Source organism: Hyaena hyaena, unplaced genomic scaffold (assembly GCF_003009895.1).
Source record: "Hyaena hyaena isolate Hyena2069 unplaced genomic scaffold, ASM300989v1 scaffold_25, whole genome shotgun sequence".
NCBI lineage: Eukaryota > Metazoa > Chordata > Mammalia > Carnivora > Hyaenidae > Hyaena > Hyaena hyaena.
The window spans coordinates 1,721,660-1,737,140 of NW_024080657.1; the positions used below are offsets into that span (position 1 = coordinate 1,721,660).

A 15,481-nucleotide genomic window follows, 5' to 3' on the forward strand; every position below is an offset into this window, starting at 1 on the left:
AATCTTGGTTCCTTCCGGTCTTTTCTCTCACCGCCCCGCCCCCTTCAAGGCTCCGCCCCCTTTCCCCGCCCCCTCCAGGCTCCGGGCGGAAGCAGTACCGTCGCAAATGCAGCGCGCTTTACGGTGGCGTTGCCTTTTACCGCAGTGTGGCCGGCTTGCGTGTCACTAGCACTTTTAGCTCATTGGCTCTGCGGCCCGCTCTCTGCGCTTTACGGCAGTGTGGCCGGAGCCTCTGCGGCGGGGGCCGCGGTTTGGGCGTGAGTGGAGGGAACCCCAGTAGCAGGTGTTGGCTGGGCCCGAAACCATGGACGTGGGTGAACTTCTGAGCTACCAGGTATGTAGGACGAGGAGGGCCCGCGGCCCGTCCCCTCACCCGACAGGGTTTCCGTGGTCAAGGGACCAGAGCCCCTGCATCTCACCTCCTCTCACCCCTGTCCCCGGCCCGGGTCCCCTCACTTCTCATGCCTCCGGCTCCTCTTTTTCACTTCACTCCCCCGAGACTTTCCTGGGCCCTTTCAGTTCATCCCTTCTTAGAGCCCAGCCCCTTTCTTCTCAACTCCAGTCTGGGCCTCTTCTCACCCACCCCTGCGCCGTGGCCTGGCTCCCTTCGACTCTTCTGAAGGCCCCGGACCATTTAACAACCATCTTCCTTCAACTCTCTCTTGTCCCCCAGTCATTGAGGTGGTGGTGGTGGTGGTGGTGGTGGGAGGGCCCCGGTCTTTCCTGCATCCGGCTTCTCCACTGACCAGCCATGTGGCTTTTGGACAAGTCATTTTGCCGTCTTTGAGCCTTAGTTTTTGTATATATAAAACGCACACGGCAGTAACTACCTGGTAGGGTTGTTTGAGGACTGCATTAACTATTGGATGTGAAAGCTGATTTTAAAGTGTAAAAGCTGTACCCATGTTAACTGCCGTTGTTGGGAGGTGTTTGGGATTCTAGCAAGGGATGGGACCCTAGGAATCTTCCTGTTTTCCCTGCTCAGGCGATTTGGTGGGAGACAGTGGCCCAGAGGGCAGAAAGGACTTTTCCAGAGTCATTCAAGAAGTAAGAGCTGGGATTAGAGCTGAGGTCTCCTGGCTCCCAGTTCAAAGGTTCCCCCCCCCCCCCCTTTGACTTCCTAAAGAGGCCTCTTGTAGTTGTCCATGTGGCTATTAAACACTTGAAACGGAGCTAGTATGAATTGGAAAGCACGCTAAGTGTAAAGTCACACTGAATTTTGAAGATTCATATGAGAAATAACATTTTAAAACTGATTCTGTGATCTTATTGATCAAACCAATTACCTTAATTATGGATTATGTTGATTAATCACATTATGGGTAATAGGCAAATTAAAATTATATTTAAAACAAAATGTTACCTGTTTCTGTTTATTTTTTAATGTAGTTGCTAGCCTTTTAGTGTGCTTATTAAAATTACATATATAATTGACCTTTATTTCCACTGGGCAGCTCTGTAGTAGAGTATAGGTGATTAAGAGCCATGAGTCTGGAGCTGCATGCATGTTCCTTGGAATCTCTGTTTTGCTATTAACCAGCTGCTGTAACCTTGAACAAAATACTTAATCTCTCTGTGCCTTGGTTTCCTTATTTGTAAATGGGGCAAAGATGGTACCTACCGCATAAGCCTGTTGTGCAGTGCTCAGGCCAATGCTTGTCAAAGTGTGAAGGTTCAGTAAGTGTTAGCAATTACATTCATGCCACTCCCTCAGCCAATATACAGAGCCTGGACCTTGAAGACTCTAGACATCGTAGAAAAGAACTCATAAGCAATGGGAGATAAATAGCCAAGAGATATGTCTTTTTAAGACAGTTATTGAACAAGAAAGAAGAAAGGAAATGAGTGGTGGTATGTAGTTGTAGAATGGCTAGTCCATTGACTCAGGATATTGAAGCTAGGAGAGGTTCATTCATTTGCCCAAAAGCATTTATTGAACACCTTCTGTATAAAGCACCTAATCCTCAGACTGTACAACCTTGAACGCAACAGACAAAGTTCTTGCTTTTGTGGAGCCTGTAGTCTGGTGGGGAAGTAGCAAGATAATGTGTAGACAAACAGATAGGTGCTTTGAAGGGTAAGCAGGGTATATGGTAGAACAGTTTGTTATGGTAGCTACTGGGCGCCCTTGACTACGCAACACTTGAAATGTGTCTGCTTGTTATTGAGATCTGCTTTATATGTAAAGTACACATTGGATTTCCAAGATTTAGTATGAAAACATAGTAATTTTTATATTGATTCCATGTTGAAATAATGCTTTAGATATAGAGTCTTAAAGAAAATATGTTATTAAATGTTACCTTATTGAAAACTTTTTAAATGTGATTACTAGAAAATTTAGAGTTATATATGTGGCTCATTTGTGGCTTTCAGTATATTTTTATTTGGCAGTGCTGCTAACTGCTGAAGAAAATAGCCCCTGGCCGTAGGAGACGGGACCTATGTGGTCTCTGAGGAACGGATATTAAAAGGGCGAAAGGTTGAGAAGGAGCCAATCATGTAAAAGGGTAGAATGATGGAGGCAGAAGGAAGAGCAGCTATGGGGACTGTAAGGTAGAAGCTGGTGTAGCCTGTTAGAATACCAGGAAGAGGATTGATGTAGCTGGAACACGATGAAACACGATGCGGGAGGAGAATGGTAGATGATGGGATACGAGATGTAGGCAGACGACAGACTATGTAGGCCTTCCTGGAGGCCGTGATAAGGAATTCGAGTTTTATTTGGAGAGATGTTACAGATAACCTAATGCAGCCCACTTGTTTAAGAGAGAAAGGGAGCCCCATTCTGGTAAAGCACTTCCCTGAGGTTGTGGGCTAGGGGAGAGGCATCTTGAAACCAGAATCCTGATCTTATTTTCAACCCTGTTCATTCCCCACAGGCACTGTTCATGCATGCACTTTCCCTTCTCTAAGATTGCTCTACACTCTTCTTGTTTCTAAAAGATGGTACAGTCTGGAATCTAGTCCATAATCAATCAAACGCACCCATCCTCTTGTGGAAATGTGTGAGGATCATTTGAATTAATGGATGCAAAAGCTCTTTGCAAACAGTAACATTTTATAGATATGAAAGATGCATTACTTACCTGCATGATCTCTCAAAGTCTTTATAACAACCCTGTGAAGAAGGTACTGTTTTTAACCCTTGCTGTACAGATGAGGGGACTGAGGAGTGAAAAAGCAGCTACCTCGTAGCTGAGGCTCCTAATAACTGTGTTGTACGGCTGCCTCCTCTGTGCCCAAGGCTGGGCTCAAGTGCTTCCTGATGACTTCTTACCTTTAATTCTCAACACACCCTTTGAGGGGAGTGTTATGCCTGTTTTATGGAAAAGAAAACTTGAGCTAGAGAGATCAGTTACGTGTTCAAGGACAGTCAGGAAGAGACGGAGCCAGAACTGGAACTGAATGAACATCCAATTCTAGTTTTCCATTTTGTTTTCAGATTTTTAAAAACTTTAAAAATTGAAGTATGGTATGCATATAGAAGAATGCAGTGTGGGAAAATTTAAGTGCTGTTGATTATAGTTATGATTTACAAAGTGGACTCAGTGTGACCACTGAAGTTTGTTTCTCAGGGACACATTGTGTGATTTGAACATTGCCCCACCCGTAGAGTTTGAATCAGTGTCTCCTGTGGGAACTTAGAATTCGCATTTCTTAAAAAAAAATTTTTTTTTAATGTTACTTATTTTTGAGAGAGAGACAGAGCATGAGCAGGGGAGGGGCAGAGAGAGAGGGAGACACAGAGTCCGAAGCAGGCTCCAGGCTTTGAGCTGTCAGCATAGAGCCAGACGCGGGGCTCGGATGCCTGAGCTGTGAGATCATGACTTGAGCCGAAGTCAGATACCCAACTGACTGAGCTACCCAGGCGCCCCAGAATTTGCATATCTATTTTTTTTTTAATGTTCTTTCATTTTTGAGAGGCAGAGACAGAGCGTGAGTGGGGGAGGAGCAGAGAGAGGGGAGACACAGAATTGGAAGCAGGCTCCAGCCTCTGAGCTGTCAGCACAGAGCCAGACGAGGGGCTTGAACCCACAAACTGCGAGATCATCACCTGAGCTGAAGTTGGATGCCCAACCGACTGAGCCACCCAGGCGCCCCAGAATTTGCATTTCTACCAAGATCCCAGGTGATGCTGAAGCAGAAGGTCCAGGGATTACATTTTCAAACCTCTCCCTGGTCTAGAATGATCTACATCCCTTTTAAAATTTTACCCAGCTGAGATTCTCCTCCTGCTCATAGCCGTTAGTTTGCAGATTTTTGAGCTTAAGTTATACTTACTCCCTGCCATCCAAGATACGGAGAGCAAATCACTTAATCTTTCTGGGCCTCAGTTTCCTCATGTGCCTAATGAAGGGATTAAGTGTGTCTCTGAGGTCCCTGCCAACTTTAAATTCTGTGATACTAATTATTTAGGCCAAGAGCTCTAGAGTTTCAAGGGATAAAAAGGCTTGATGTAGGAGAATGAATCAGGGCTGAAAATCTGGGAGATTTGAGTTTTAATCCTCCCTTTATCATTAGTTATCTGGGTGACACAGGACAAATCACTTCCCCTCTCTCTATATCACTTTTTTCTCTTTTTAAACCACCTGTAAAGTGAAGGACTTGAGCTATAAGAATTCTACTTGTTTCCTTTCCTGGAATTAAGCGATTAAGGTAAGTAAGGAAAATACGTAATGTCAAGAAATGTTTATTAAAAGTATTTTAATCTTTTTTTGGGTGCTTCCTGAATTTCATTTTTGGGGCAGCTTGGTGGGAAGATTCTAATTTTCTGCTGAGCTTGGTTCTGCTGGTAATAGAGCTAGGCAGTAAGTGCCTGAGTATATGCCTTATATCCTTGACATATGTTAACTATTCATTTAAGAAGACAGGAGAATTACAGTGTGGACAGGAGGTGGTGGAGGAAGTCTCACAGAGGAAGCCAGTTATGTTCCCAATATGGAAATGTACTTTTTTGATGCCTTCAGGCTTAGACATCTCATCAAGAAGTGTGCCCAGCAGTTCCTTGGCTGAGAAGTTTCCGCTGCATAGGCGCGTATATGAACTTCAGGGCATTCTCATTAATACTAATTCCACAGATGCCTGGGAAAAGTTCTTCCCTTCAAAGTTTTGCAGTAAAGGATTCACATTTAGGGCCACTTGGCTCAGTGGGAATGGCTTGCTTTGTGACTTGGGAAGTGTTCTCTTTGAGGCAGATTGGGGTCAGGGACCCTCGGTTTTAGCAGTACTGCGGACACCCACTCCCTTGTTACCTATCCGTAATATCATAGCATTTCCTTGGATTGTAGAAGCTTATGGGAATTCATAATCTTGCTCCTTTCCCCTTATTTCTTTCTTTTGAAGTGAAAAAATTTTAATGACAGTACACTGACAGTTTAAAAGAAAGTGTTTGAAGAAAGGAAAAGTACCCTAATCTAACAAGTATTTTTATGTTCCCACAGTTCTCATATGCTGCATGACTATAATCATTGTGTGTATGCTGTTTTGTATTCTGTCTTTTTAACACTGCCAGAAATATTTTCTGTGTTTCTACATAGTCCTCATGTTACTTTTAGTGTTTTCATACTTTTTGCTAGAGTGATAGACCGACTATTTTCCCCTCAGTTGTTCCTTTGTAATTAGAAGACTTGTTTATAATTATTTGGTTTTCAGGTTTTCGTTCTTGATACTAGAGCAGTGAACTTCTTTATTTGTGCGGCATTTCCCCCCTCCCACCTGCCATTAGAAATTACCGTGTGCCATCCCCCGTGCTAACTTATTACATGTACAGAAATTATGAAGACATGGAAGTGGACTTTAAAGAATTGATAATTTAAGGAATGAGACAGATATTTCAACAGCAAACAGTGTGAAAAAAGGATTATGGGAGCATGATGGAAGGAACGGGTGGATAATGCCTGGAGAAGGGACGTATTCATGGGCTGGATTGGAGGTGGTCACTGAAGAAAAGGGGCATGTTGCAGTCTCAGCCGCGATGAATGATAGGAGTTCTGTGGGCAGCGAAGGAGGCTGAGGGGAGTCACCTTGGTAGGACTAGTGAGAGCAGAAGCACGGGGGTGAGATATTCAGAGCGTGGAGTAAATGGAGGGGAGTGGCAGGTGATGGTGTCCGTCAACTGCAAGTACGTTAAGAAACCCCTAGTGCTCCCGTGCTCAATGGAATTGTTCTCTTATCAGTTTACAGTACTAACAGGGTGCGTGTCCGGTTTTACCACAATCTCGATACTACTGGTTGTCACAATTTAATTTTTTCTCGTTAATCTAGTAGGTATACAAAGTGTTCAAGTCTGCTGTAACAGGCATTTTTCCCCCTGTGCTTATCATTTGTATTTCTTATCATCTGCCTCTTTCTCCATATGGTAGTGTTGTAGTTTGTAATTGAGTTTTCCTGTTGTCGTTTTTGTTGATGGTGCGGATGTAAGAAGCATTTTGGAAGCCTGAGCACACGTGCTCATTCTGTGGTGCCCTGTTTTACCTACAGCCCTGAGAATATTATCCTGATCATGATGTTGTTTTACAGCATTGTGAAATAGGCTTTTTTTTTTTGCATGACAGTTTAGGCTAGGGCTTTCGGAGTTGACTTTTGTTAGTAGTGGGACTATAAACAACAGCTAAAGAGCTGTTTTCATCGATATTCCCATTTCAGAGTGTTTTCTGTTTCATCTCCCGAGTGATGTTTTTCTTAAGTTCATTTCCTCTCTTTGCAACTTTCTCATCCTTTTTCTTCCCAGTGTATTCTCTTCATACTCACAAAACACCTCTTTATGTGCCTTCTTGTACACTAGACCGTTGACTTAGACCAGCACCTAGCATGGTGTCTCACCCATAATTGACGCCTAAAGAATGGTTGTTTAATGATTGGGTGAGTGAACCGGTACATACCTTCAAATATGCTCTAGTTATTTCCCTCTTTGGGAAAACTTTTGTTCTAATAGCTTGTTTGCTTGCTGACTTGTATGTCTTTGCTTTCGTGTTAGACTTCAAGAACGTTTGACGCAAGTATGTTGCTTCGGTTTCTGAATTGTCCTCTTCCTTATCATCTCTTTTGCTGCAAAACCTACATTTTGCAAAGTTTTTATTTTTTTTTTATTTTTTAAAGTTTATTTATTTTGAAAGACACAGTGACTGGATGCGAACAGGAGAGGGGCAGAGGGAAACGGAAAGAGAGAATCCCAGGCTGGCTCCATGCTGCCAGCACAGAACCTGACGTGGGGCTCAGACTCACAAAAACAGTGAGATCATGACGTGAGCTGAAACCTAGAGTCAGATGCTCATCCAACTGAGCCACCCAGGTGCCCCTAAAAGTTTTATTTTGAAATAATGTTAAATTTACAGAAACTTGCAGAAATAGTCAAGAGAGTTTGAGTTTCCGTATACTCCTCACCCAGCAGCCCCTAAAGTTAACATCCTTTGTAACCATAGGACCATGATCAAAATCAGGAAATTGACCTTCATATGCCAGTAACTGAACTACAGACTTAATTCAGACGCCATTAGTATTTTCCACTAATGCCCCTTTCCTGTTCCAGGATCCTATCCAGGATCCCACATTGCATTTAATTGTCATTTTTGTTTTCTTGTATGATCTTGACATTTTTGAGAGTACTGGTCACTTGTTTTCTAGAATGTCTAAGATCTACATTCTTGAATGTTGCCAATACCCTCTGCCAAAGATTTTCTTGAGCCTCATTGCTCTTGACTTTTCATTGGAATTTGATTCTATAGTCCTATTCTTCATCCTAGGTGAACTCATCCCTTCTTCGGTCTTTCAGCACCTCGATGTAGATAAGTGGTAGCTCATTAGCCCCGGTCTAGATTTCATGTGTCTTTGGAACGTTCTGACCAGATGTTCTGGTATCACATGACTTTCTGTATTTCTTCCCCTGCCCCACCACCTACCCCCGATTTTGCATTTTAGTCAGGGGTGTCTCTGTTCAACAGATTTTAAAGAAGCCTTGGAGAGATTTCTCAAAGGTGAAAGACAAGGTTCTTTTCCTCACAGGTCATAAGATCTTATGAACAAAGAGGTGTAGCTCCTTTCTTAGGAGTCAGGAAAGTGTTAGGATCTGAAAGTGTTTAAGCCACATAGTCCTTGCTCACCTAGCTTGCCATCTAAGGTGGGGGGGGGGCATCCCACAGATTTGAAAACTGATGATCCATTACACCGTGTCATTGCTGTTCTAGGAGAACGAACAAAATTAGATGGCATGGGCAGGAGCATCTCTGCTGTTGGGAAAGCTCTGCAGAGAAAGTGTTGCTTCTTCAGTCTTCTCTCTATTCCTTCCTTTCTATTTCAGCTGCCACCGTTGTAGTTTAGACCCTTGGGACTTTGTCACGTAAGTAGCTTTCTAGTTGGTCTTTTTATTTTTGTGAATCTTGTAGTGGTACAGTGAGTGTGGGTTTATTTTCTTCACAGGCCGACAGAACTGTTTTCCCTGGTCATAGACTTCCGTTCTACCTGTTTCAGCTTCCTTGGAGGTGGGTTTTATTGAGATGCCTAATTTTGGTGGTGAACTTGAAGACAGTCATATCTTTCTGCAGTCTCTCACTAGGTGTTGTTTAAATTGGGGGATAGAGGGACACCTGGCGGGTCCAGTCAGTGGAGCTCTTGATCTCAGGGTTGTGAGTTTGAGCCCCATGTTGGGCGCAGAGCTTACTTAAATACATCCATCCATACATACATACATACACAGAGCTTACTTAAATACATACATACATACATGCATACATACATAAATAGGGGGGATTGGATTTATAAAGCTTACCCCAATAGAGAAGTTTACAAATGTAAAAATGACTGCATTGGAGAATGTGAATGGCTGGAGAAAATAATTCAAAGCATGTGCCCTGTGAGTGTGCCCATGAGGTGTTAGAGTAGTGAATGAATGAACACTCACTTGGGGTCAGACTACCTGTGTTTGAATCCCGCCTCTGCTGTTTGCTGGCCGTGTGAACTTGGGTCAGTTATTAGCCTCTTTAAGTCTCAGGGCTTCAACTTTAAAATGGAGATTTTACAATAGTGTATCTGCCCACCAGTAGGAAAACAAAACTCCATTTTACGATCTTTTTTAAAAGATAGGATTAAATAAGGGTGGGTAGTGCTAAGGAGTATAGTGCCTGACACATAAGTGCCCAGTAATTGTTGGCTGTTGATTTTTAATTATTGGTATAATCACAAGCAACACACATGCTATAGGAAAAGAAAAAATGTTTTTTTGAATTCTACAAAGCTGCCTCAGTATTCCCAAGGTCATTGGTCCCTTGGAGATTAAGGTTTAGAGTGCTATAAAAGGAAATGAGAACAGTTTGTCACCCACACATGCCACAGTGTAGAACTGTTCTCAATAGATTAAAACACAACCCTACTCTGCCACAGTTAGCAGTCATTGATATCAAGAATTATGTCATCAACACAGCAATTCTTTTCCCCGTCTCTCTTTAATATTGCTGAGATATCTCAGTGTTCCCTTTTTGTAGTGCCAGAAATCTCATTTACAAATTATTGCTTTCTCTTTCTTTCTTTCTTTCTTTCTTTCTTTCTTTCTTTCTTTCTTTCTCTCTCTCTCTCTCTCTCTCTCTCCCTCTCCCTCTCCCTCTCTCTCCCCCTCTCCCTCCCTCCCTCCCTCCCTCCCTCCCTTTCTTCCTTCCTTCCTTTCCTTCCCCACCCCCACAAGGTTCCTAAAGGAGGTGGTTGTTTTGGTCTGAGTCTTATATAGTCATCGAGAAATTGGAGTTAGGAGAAGGTATAGCTGAGATTCTCTTCCTTGCTCTGGAGTCAGCTGTTTGATTCTAGTATTTTATCTGAATGCTTCAAAGCCATTTTCTTTTCTGCAGCATTCTAGGAGTGACTGATCTGAAAAGGTGTTGCGTTGAACTTTAAAACTCCATCTCTATTGTGGGTTGGTAAATAGAACCTAGATTATCTTCATACCAAGTTCAGTGAAAGACCTAGGGAGACTACCGCAGTGCATTTTCATCTCAACTCATTTCAGATGATCAGTTGCCTGTGAGCAGATTATCTGCTTGGGCTCCTTTGACTTCCCATCAGCTCCCTAGTAATGTCCAGAGCCATTGACTGAACCAAGAAGGACTTTAAATCAAGCAGAGAGTGTTATGATGCTTCTCTCTGAATGTGTCTGACTATATTCCCAAAGCAGGTATGCTTGGTTATGGAACACTTTGTTTGGCATTATTTATGTGTTCGTTTTGTTAACACATAAAATTGAGGATTATGTCTTTTATTTGGCCTCCCATCTCTCCAGTTAAAAGCAACTGAGTTAAAATTATTTTTGGGATTTTTGTAAACTTAAACAGTAACAGTCAGTCTTCTCGTGTATCTATCATGTTGGAATGCTATTTTCTTTGCAGATTTGGGTAAAAATAAAAGAATTGTAGCTAGAGTTTGTCCTGTTATCTTTTACTGGCCTCTTCAAACATTAATACTTCCATGGGAACAGCTAATAGCCTCTCATATTAATGATAAGGGAAAGCTGAGCTTTCAAGGCTACATAATTATTGACAGAGAAGCTGAAACATGGACTGGGGGCTCTGGCCAAGAGTAACTGTTGGGCAGAGGGAGGTAGAAATGCCAGAAGTTCAACAGAACTCGCTGACACTCAGCAGTGAAGGATAGGAAAACAACATCACCGTTGGTGAATTGGGGGTTGTCATGGGAAGAAACCCACGTTGAGGTTTCTTTTTATTTTATTTATTTTCTTACTTTTGAGAGAGAGCATGCGCGCACGCGAGCGAGAGTACAGAGGGGCAGAGGGAGAGGAAGAGAGAGAATCTTAAACAGATTCCATGCCCAGTGGGGCTTGATCTCACGGCCCGTGAGATCATGACCTTGGCCAAAATCAGGAATCAGATACTCATCTGACTGAGCCATGAGGTGCCCTTCATATCACCATTTTAAAAAAGGAAGCTCAGCCTGAGTGGCTCAGTCAGTTAGGCATCTGACTCGTGATTTTGGCTCAGGTCATGATCTCACAGGTTGTGAAATGAAGCCCCACATGGGGCTCTGCTCTGACAGCATGGAGCCTGCTTGAGCTTCTCTCTCTCTCTCTCTCTCTCTCTCTCTCTCTCTCTTTCTCTCAATAAATAAATACATAAATAAATATTAAACAATTAAAAAGGTGGTATGAGTTATATTGAATTGCACTAACTCCTCTTTTATCTGGTGTCTTTTGAAATTGTGGTGTCCTCCTAGACAGACTTTCCAGAGAGCAGAGACTTCCAAGTGGAGTGCTAGAGCTCCCTCTTCTCCCGGTGGGGAGGGCACGGCACAGGAGGGAAGGTGACTTGCGTTACGATCCCACGTGCTTGATGATAGAATGGAGTTCAAGTTTTAAAACTTGAATTTTCATTTTGTGTGGAGTTCTTTCTAAAACATAAACATTCTCACCATTCTCAATTGGTCATACTGTTGTCTTAGGGTCATTAATATGAACACATGTTAATTGTGCCCAGATTTCTCTTATGATCTCTTGAGGTGTGGAAAGTTGTTACTCCTGTATTAAAACACTCCGTGTTGCAGAGAGATTGTGAGTTCTTGTGCCTGTCTTTATACAGTTTTTCTTCTCTTTGGTGTCAGCTGTTACTCCTTAGTGGTGCTGTTTGATAGGATAAAATAAGATACAATCTAACCTCCGAGGCCCTTTGTGCTCTTTTCATGGTGTCCTGAGAAGCTGAAGCTGTTGGATCAGTGAACCATTCGTGGTCATCTTTGGATGGCCGGCCTGTAACATTTTAGGGCTCTTAGTTACTGAAGTCTGTAACTAATACTAATGATCATATCAGTGTAATTTGTCTTCATTTTTCATCCAGCATTTCTTCTGGATCTCTCTGCCTACCATCTTGAACTGAAGAATACCTGAGCAATTACTAGTGCCCACTAATCATGAGTCTTTCAAGAGAAACTAGCACTTACAAACAGAAGCTTAATGTGGCCCTTCTGTGAAATGCGCCTTTCCTTCATGGCTGCTTATCTTTTCAGAGGGGAGCCATTTACCTTTCTGCTGGCCTTGACACTTTATCTTTAAGCTTCTTTACATCTTAATCTTTATCTTAAATTTATCTTTAAGTTCTTACATCTAAATCCACACACCCACCTGCCCATGAAATTTAAAATGTACCAGGTACCTGTCACTCAGTGTGCTTGTTCCTGACCTCTCCAAGCCTCTGCCCCTGTCTTGTGCTTGGCTCTTGGCTCTATCTCTCATTTCTTCTTTTCTCCTTCCCTCCCCTCCCAGGTATATACATCTGCTCTCTGGCTCCCAACTGCTGCTGCTTCCAGAAAGATTCTGGCTTGTTGGGGACTTGGGTTGCCTCATATGCTATACCCTCCTTTGCTGGACCTTTTTTAATTAAAAAAAAAAAAAATTTTTTTTAGTGTTTATTTACTTTTGAGAGAGAGTACAAGTGGGGGAGGGGCAGAGAGAGAGAGAGACAGAATCTGAAGCAGGCTCCGGGCTCTGAGCTGTCCACATAAAGCCCTACGTGGGGCTTGAACTCACGAACCATGAGAGTTCATCATGACCTGAGCTGAAGTTGGACACTTAACGGCCTCAGCCACCCAGGCGCCCCTGCTGGACCTGCAAGACCCAGCCTTCGGCCTCAGCCCATTGGTAATCAGCATTGCTAGCCCATCTGATCATCCTGTGGGCAAGACTCTACTTGAGAGGCTTGCAGGTTTTGAAATTCTGCAACTTCGAGCGTCTACAAGTTCAACTTAATCTTGTCTTTGCCATTGTTTCCTGATCATTCACCAGGGGTTGACGAAGAACCAACCAGTGTTTCTAAGGCATTGTGACACATGCTGGCTGTCAGGCTGGGAGCCACTGTAGATTTTTGAGGCTTAGTAAATTTCATTTAGATTTGTGATCCATATTGAACCTTTCTTTAATTATTTAACAGATACTTATTAAATGCCTACAAAATGGAAGTTGTTATACTAGATACTGGGAATAGAGATGCGCAAGACATTTGCAATCCCTTGGCTTTATGGAACTTTTATCCAGGGAGGCAAGGCAGACAAACAAGAAAAATACAAATAAATAAGAACACCCACACAAACAAACAAATACTACACACACAAAACCAAGGTAGTTTCAAATATGGATATGAAGAGGGGAAATGGACTGATATAATAGAGTGATGGGGGAGCATAGAAGGTTCTGGAAGGCCTCTCTGAGGAGATAACATTTGAAATGAGAACTGAATGATGAGAAAGATTCAGCTCTATGGAGCTGTTGGAAGAGCAAGATGGGCCTAGGGAAAACCAGAACAAAAGCCCTAAGGTGGGGACAAGCTTGTCATGTTTGAGGAGGGCAGCCAGAGCGTGGTAAATGAGAAAGAGACATGGAAACAAGGACAGACAGAGGTCGGCTCTGGGGAGGTGGGGGAACCCTAACATGTTTAGATTTTATTGTCAGGACAATGGGAAGCCATTAGGGGTCTTAAGCTGTGGAGTGACACAATTTGGTTTCTGTTTGAAAAGATCACTGTGTCCTCAGCATGTAAACTAGACTGGGGGGGAGCTGTCTGGCCGGCTGAGATGTGCAAAGTGGGCAGAACTCACCTTTGTGCTGCAGAGGGCCGGAGCTGAAGCTGTGCTCTCCCTAGGATAATTGCTTTCCTGCTAGGTGTTTTTCTGAATCTCCTAGTTCTAAACATTTAATCTGTGTTCTGGCTTAATCAAGAAGCAACGCTTTCCTCATGCCAGGCTTTGGCACAGCAAATGTGGGCATGGTGCCTTTTGTTGAGCACCCTGGCCTGGAGAGAATGGAGAAAGGAGCCCCTGTGGACCTGAGGACAATGCAGCTGACCTTCAGCACCTGGTAACTTGTAGGAAGCTTTGGAATCCATAAACTTTATGTGCTTCTGCAAAACAGTTGCAGATGGTCCGGACTGATGATTAAATATCAGTGCTGCTTTGCCCAGATCTGCTGTGGCTGTCCTCGCCACGTCTGCTTGTACATTACAGCGGGTAATTAAAGGGGCACAGCTCTTTCTGGTTGGCTTAAGGGGAAATTTCAGCTTCTGCCAGTTGTGGAAGTGACTGCAGTGAGCTATGGCTGTGAATGGCTACTTTTTGTTTTCAGAATTGAAAAAAAAAACCAAAAAAACAACCAACCAAACAAACTTTAAAAGAACCCTCTCTAATGAAAGGAAATAATTGCCTGCCTCTGCTTTCTCTCCTGATTCTCCAGTGGGAGTTCTGCCTTCAGACCTGTCAGACTTGGTTGGCAGGGACTTTTTCTCCTGAGTTAGCACAGAGATCTGAATGGGCAGAGATAACACAAATTAGCAGTGGTACCAGCATATCTGCAGAGGAGCAGATTTCCTTCTGACCAAAGGTGCTGTAGGTGGGCACCACCCTAATCGCACTGCATTTCCTACCACTGACAAGGGACTTCTCAGCAAATGAAAAGAATTGCTTAAGCATCACCTGAGCTGGGCAGTTTCTACAAGACTGTTGAGTTTCAAGGGCCCTCAGGCTGCTCAATCTGCCAATGTAAAGTCACTGAATATTATCTCCTTGGCTTCTTACTGGGGATCCTGATACCTCATTCAGCATAATGAACTTGGGGAGACAAATTGTGACTCTCCTCTCTCTCTCTCTCTCCCTCCCTCCCTCCCTCTCTCTCTCAGCCAAAGATTTCTTTTATCCTCACAGAACTTACAAGGACACAGAAGGCTCAGTGGGAGGAGAAGGGATGGGGTCTGCCTTCTGGCTGACATGACTTGTGCCAGTGGCTGCATGCAGGCTCCATAATGAAGATTGCAAATCACTTTCCATCTTCTTGGAGCCTGTCCCATAATTAGAAGATTAAACATTTTGTTTACATTAGTAGTTTTGCTCCTACCCCCTCTGTGTGCTCAAAACCATCATTACAGCAAGATGGAGTCTGGTTGTCTGATACCAGGCCCCACGTGCTAGGTGTGACAGCAAGAGGGTGAAGAAGTCTTACTTCAATTAAAAAAGCAATTTTGACACATGGTTCACCTTGTGTGAGGCAGAGGCACTTCTGACCATGTGAACTTTTCAATTGCTGAGTACAGTGAGTAAAGCTTTCCTCAGAAGCCTGACACCCAGCCTAACGGGGTGGGTGCGGTTGGACTTGATATATTGCCTCTACATTAATGGCAGATTTGCCTTCAATTGACAGATTGTGTTTATGGGGGAAAAGGCTTACTTATAGGGATAGTATGGTCCTGATTTGAAGTAAATAAAAAGTAACTCATAAAGGAGCTTTTGGAAATTGTCATACTTTTAGTGAAATATAAGGATATGTGTTTTTACCTCCCTCTGCCACCACACCAAAAGAAAAAAACAAACCAAAGGGCAGGGAACTACCAGCCCACTAAGAGCCAGGCATTGTGCTGTTTGATTCATATGTGTTATTCTATTTTATCCTAGAAGCAACCCTGGGAAATTCTTTTTTTTTTTTTTTTTTTTATTTATTTCTAGGAGAGAG

General features: G+C 43.1%; 1 protein-coding gene across 1 annotated transcript in view; it reads left to right on the forward strand.

Annotated features, from left to right (window-relative positions):
* Window positions 1–218: 218 nt before the first annotated feature.
* Window positions 219–15,481, forward strand: part of CTNNBL1 (catenin beta like 1) — a 162,568-nt gene continuing 147,305 nt past the window's right edge. Inside the window, exon 1 of the mRNA XM_039227069.1 lies at window positions 219–334. Within this exon, the coding sequence (XP_039083000.1) occupies window positions 305–334 (30 nt within the window). The 5' untranslated portion in view covers window positions 219–304. The remainder of the gene's footprint in view (window positions 335–15,481) is intronic.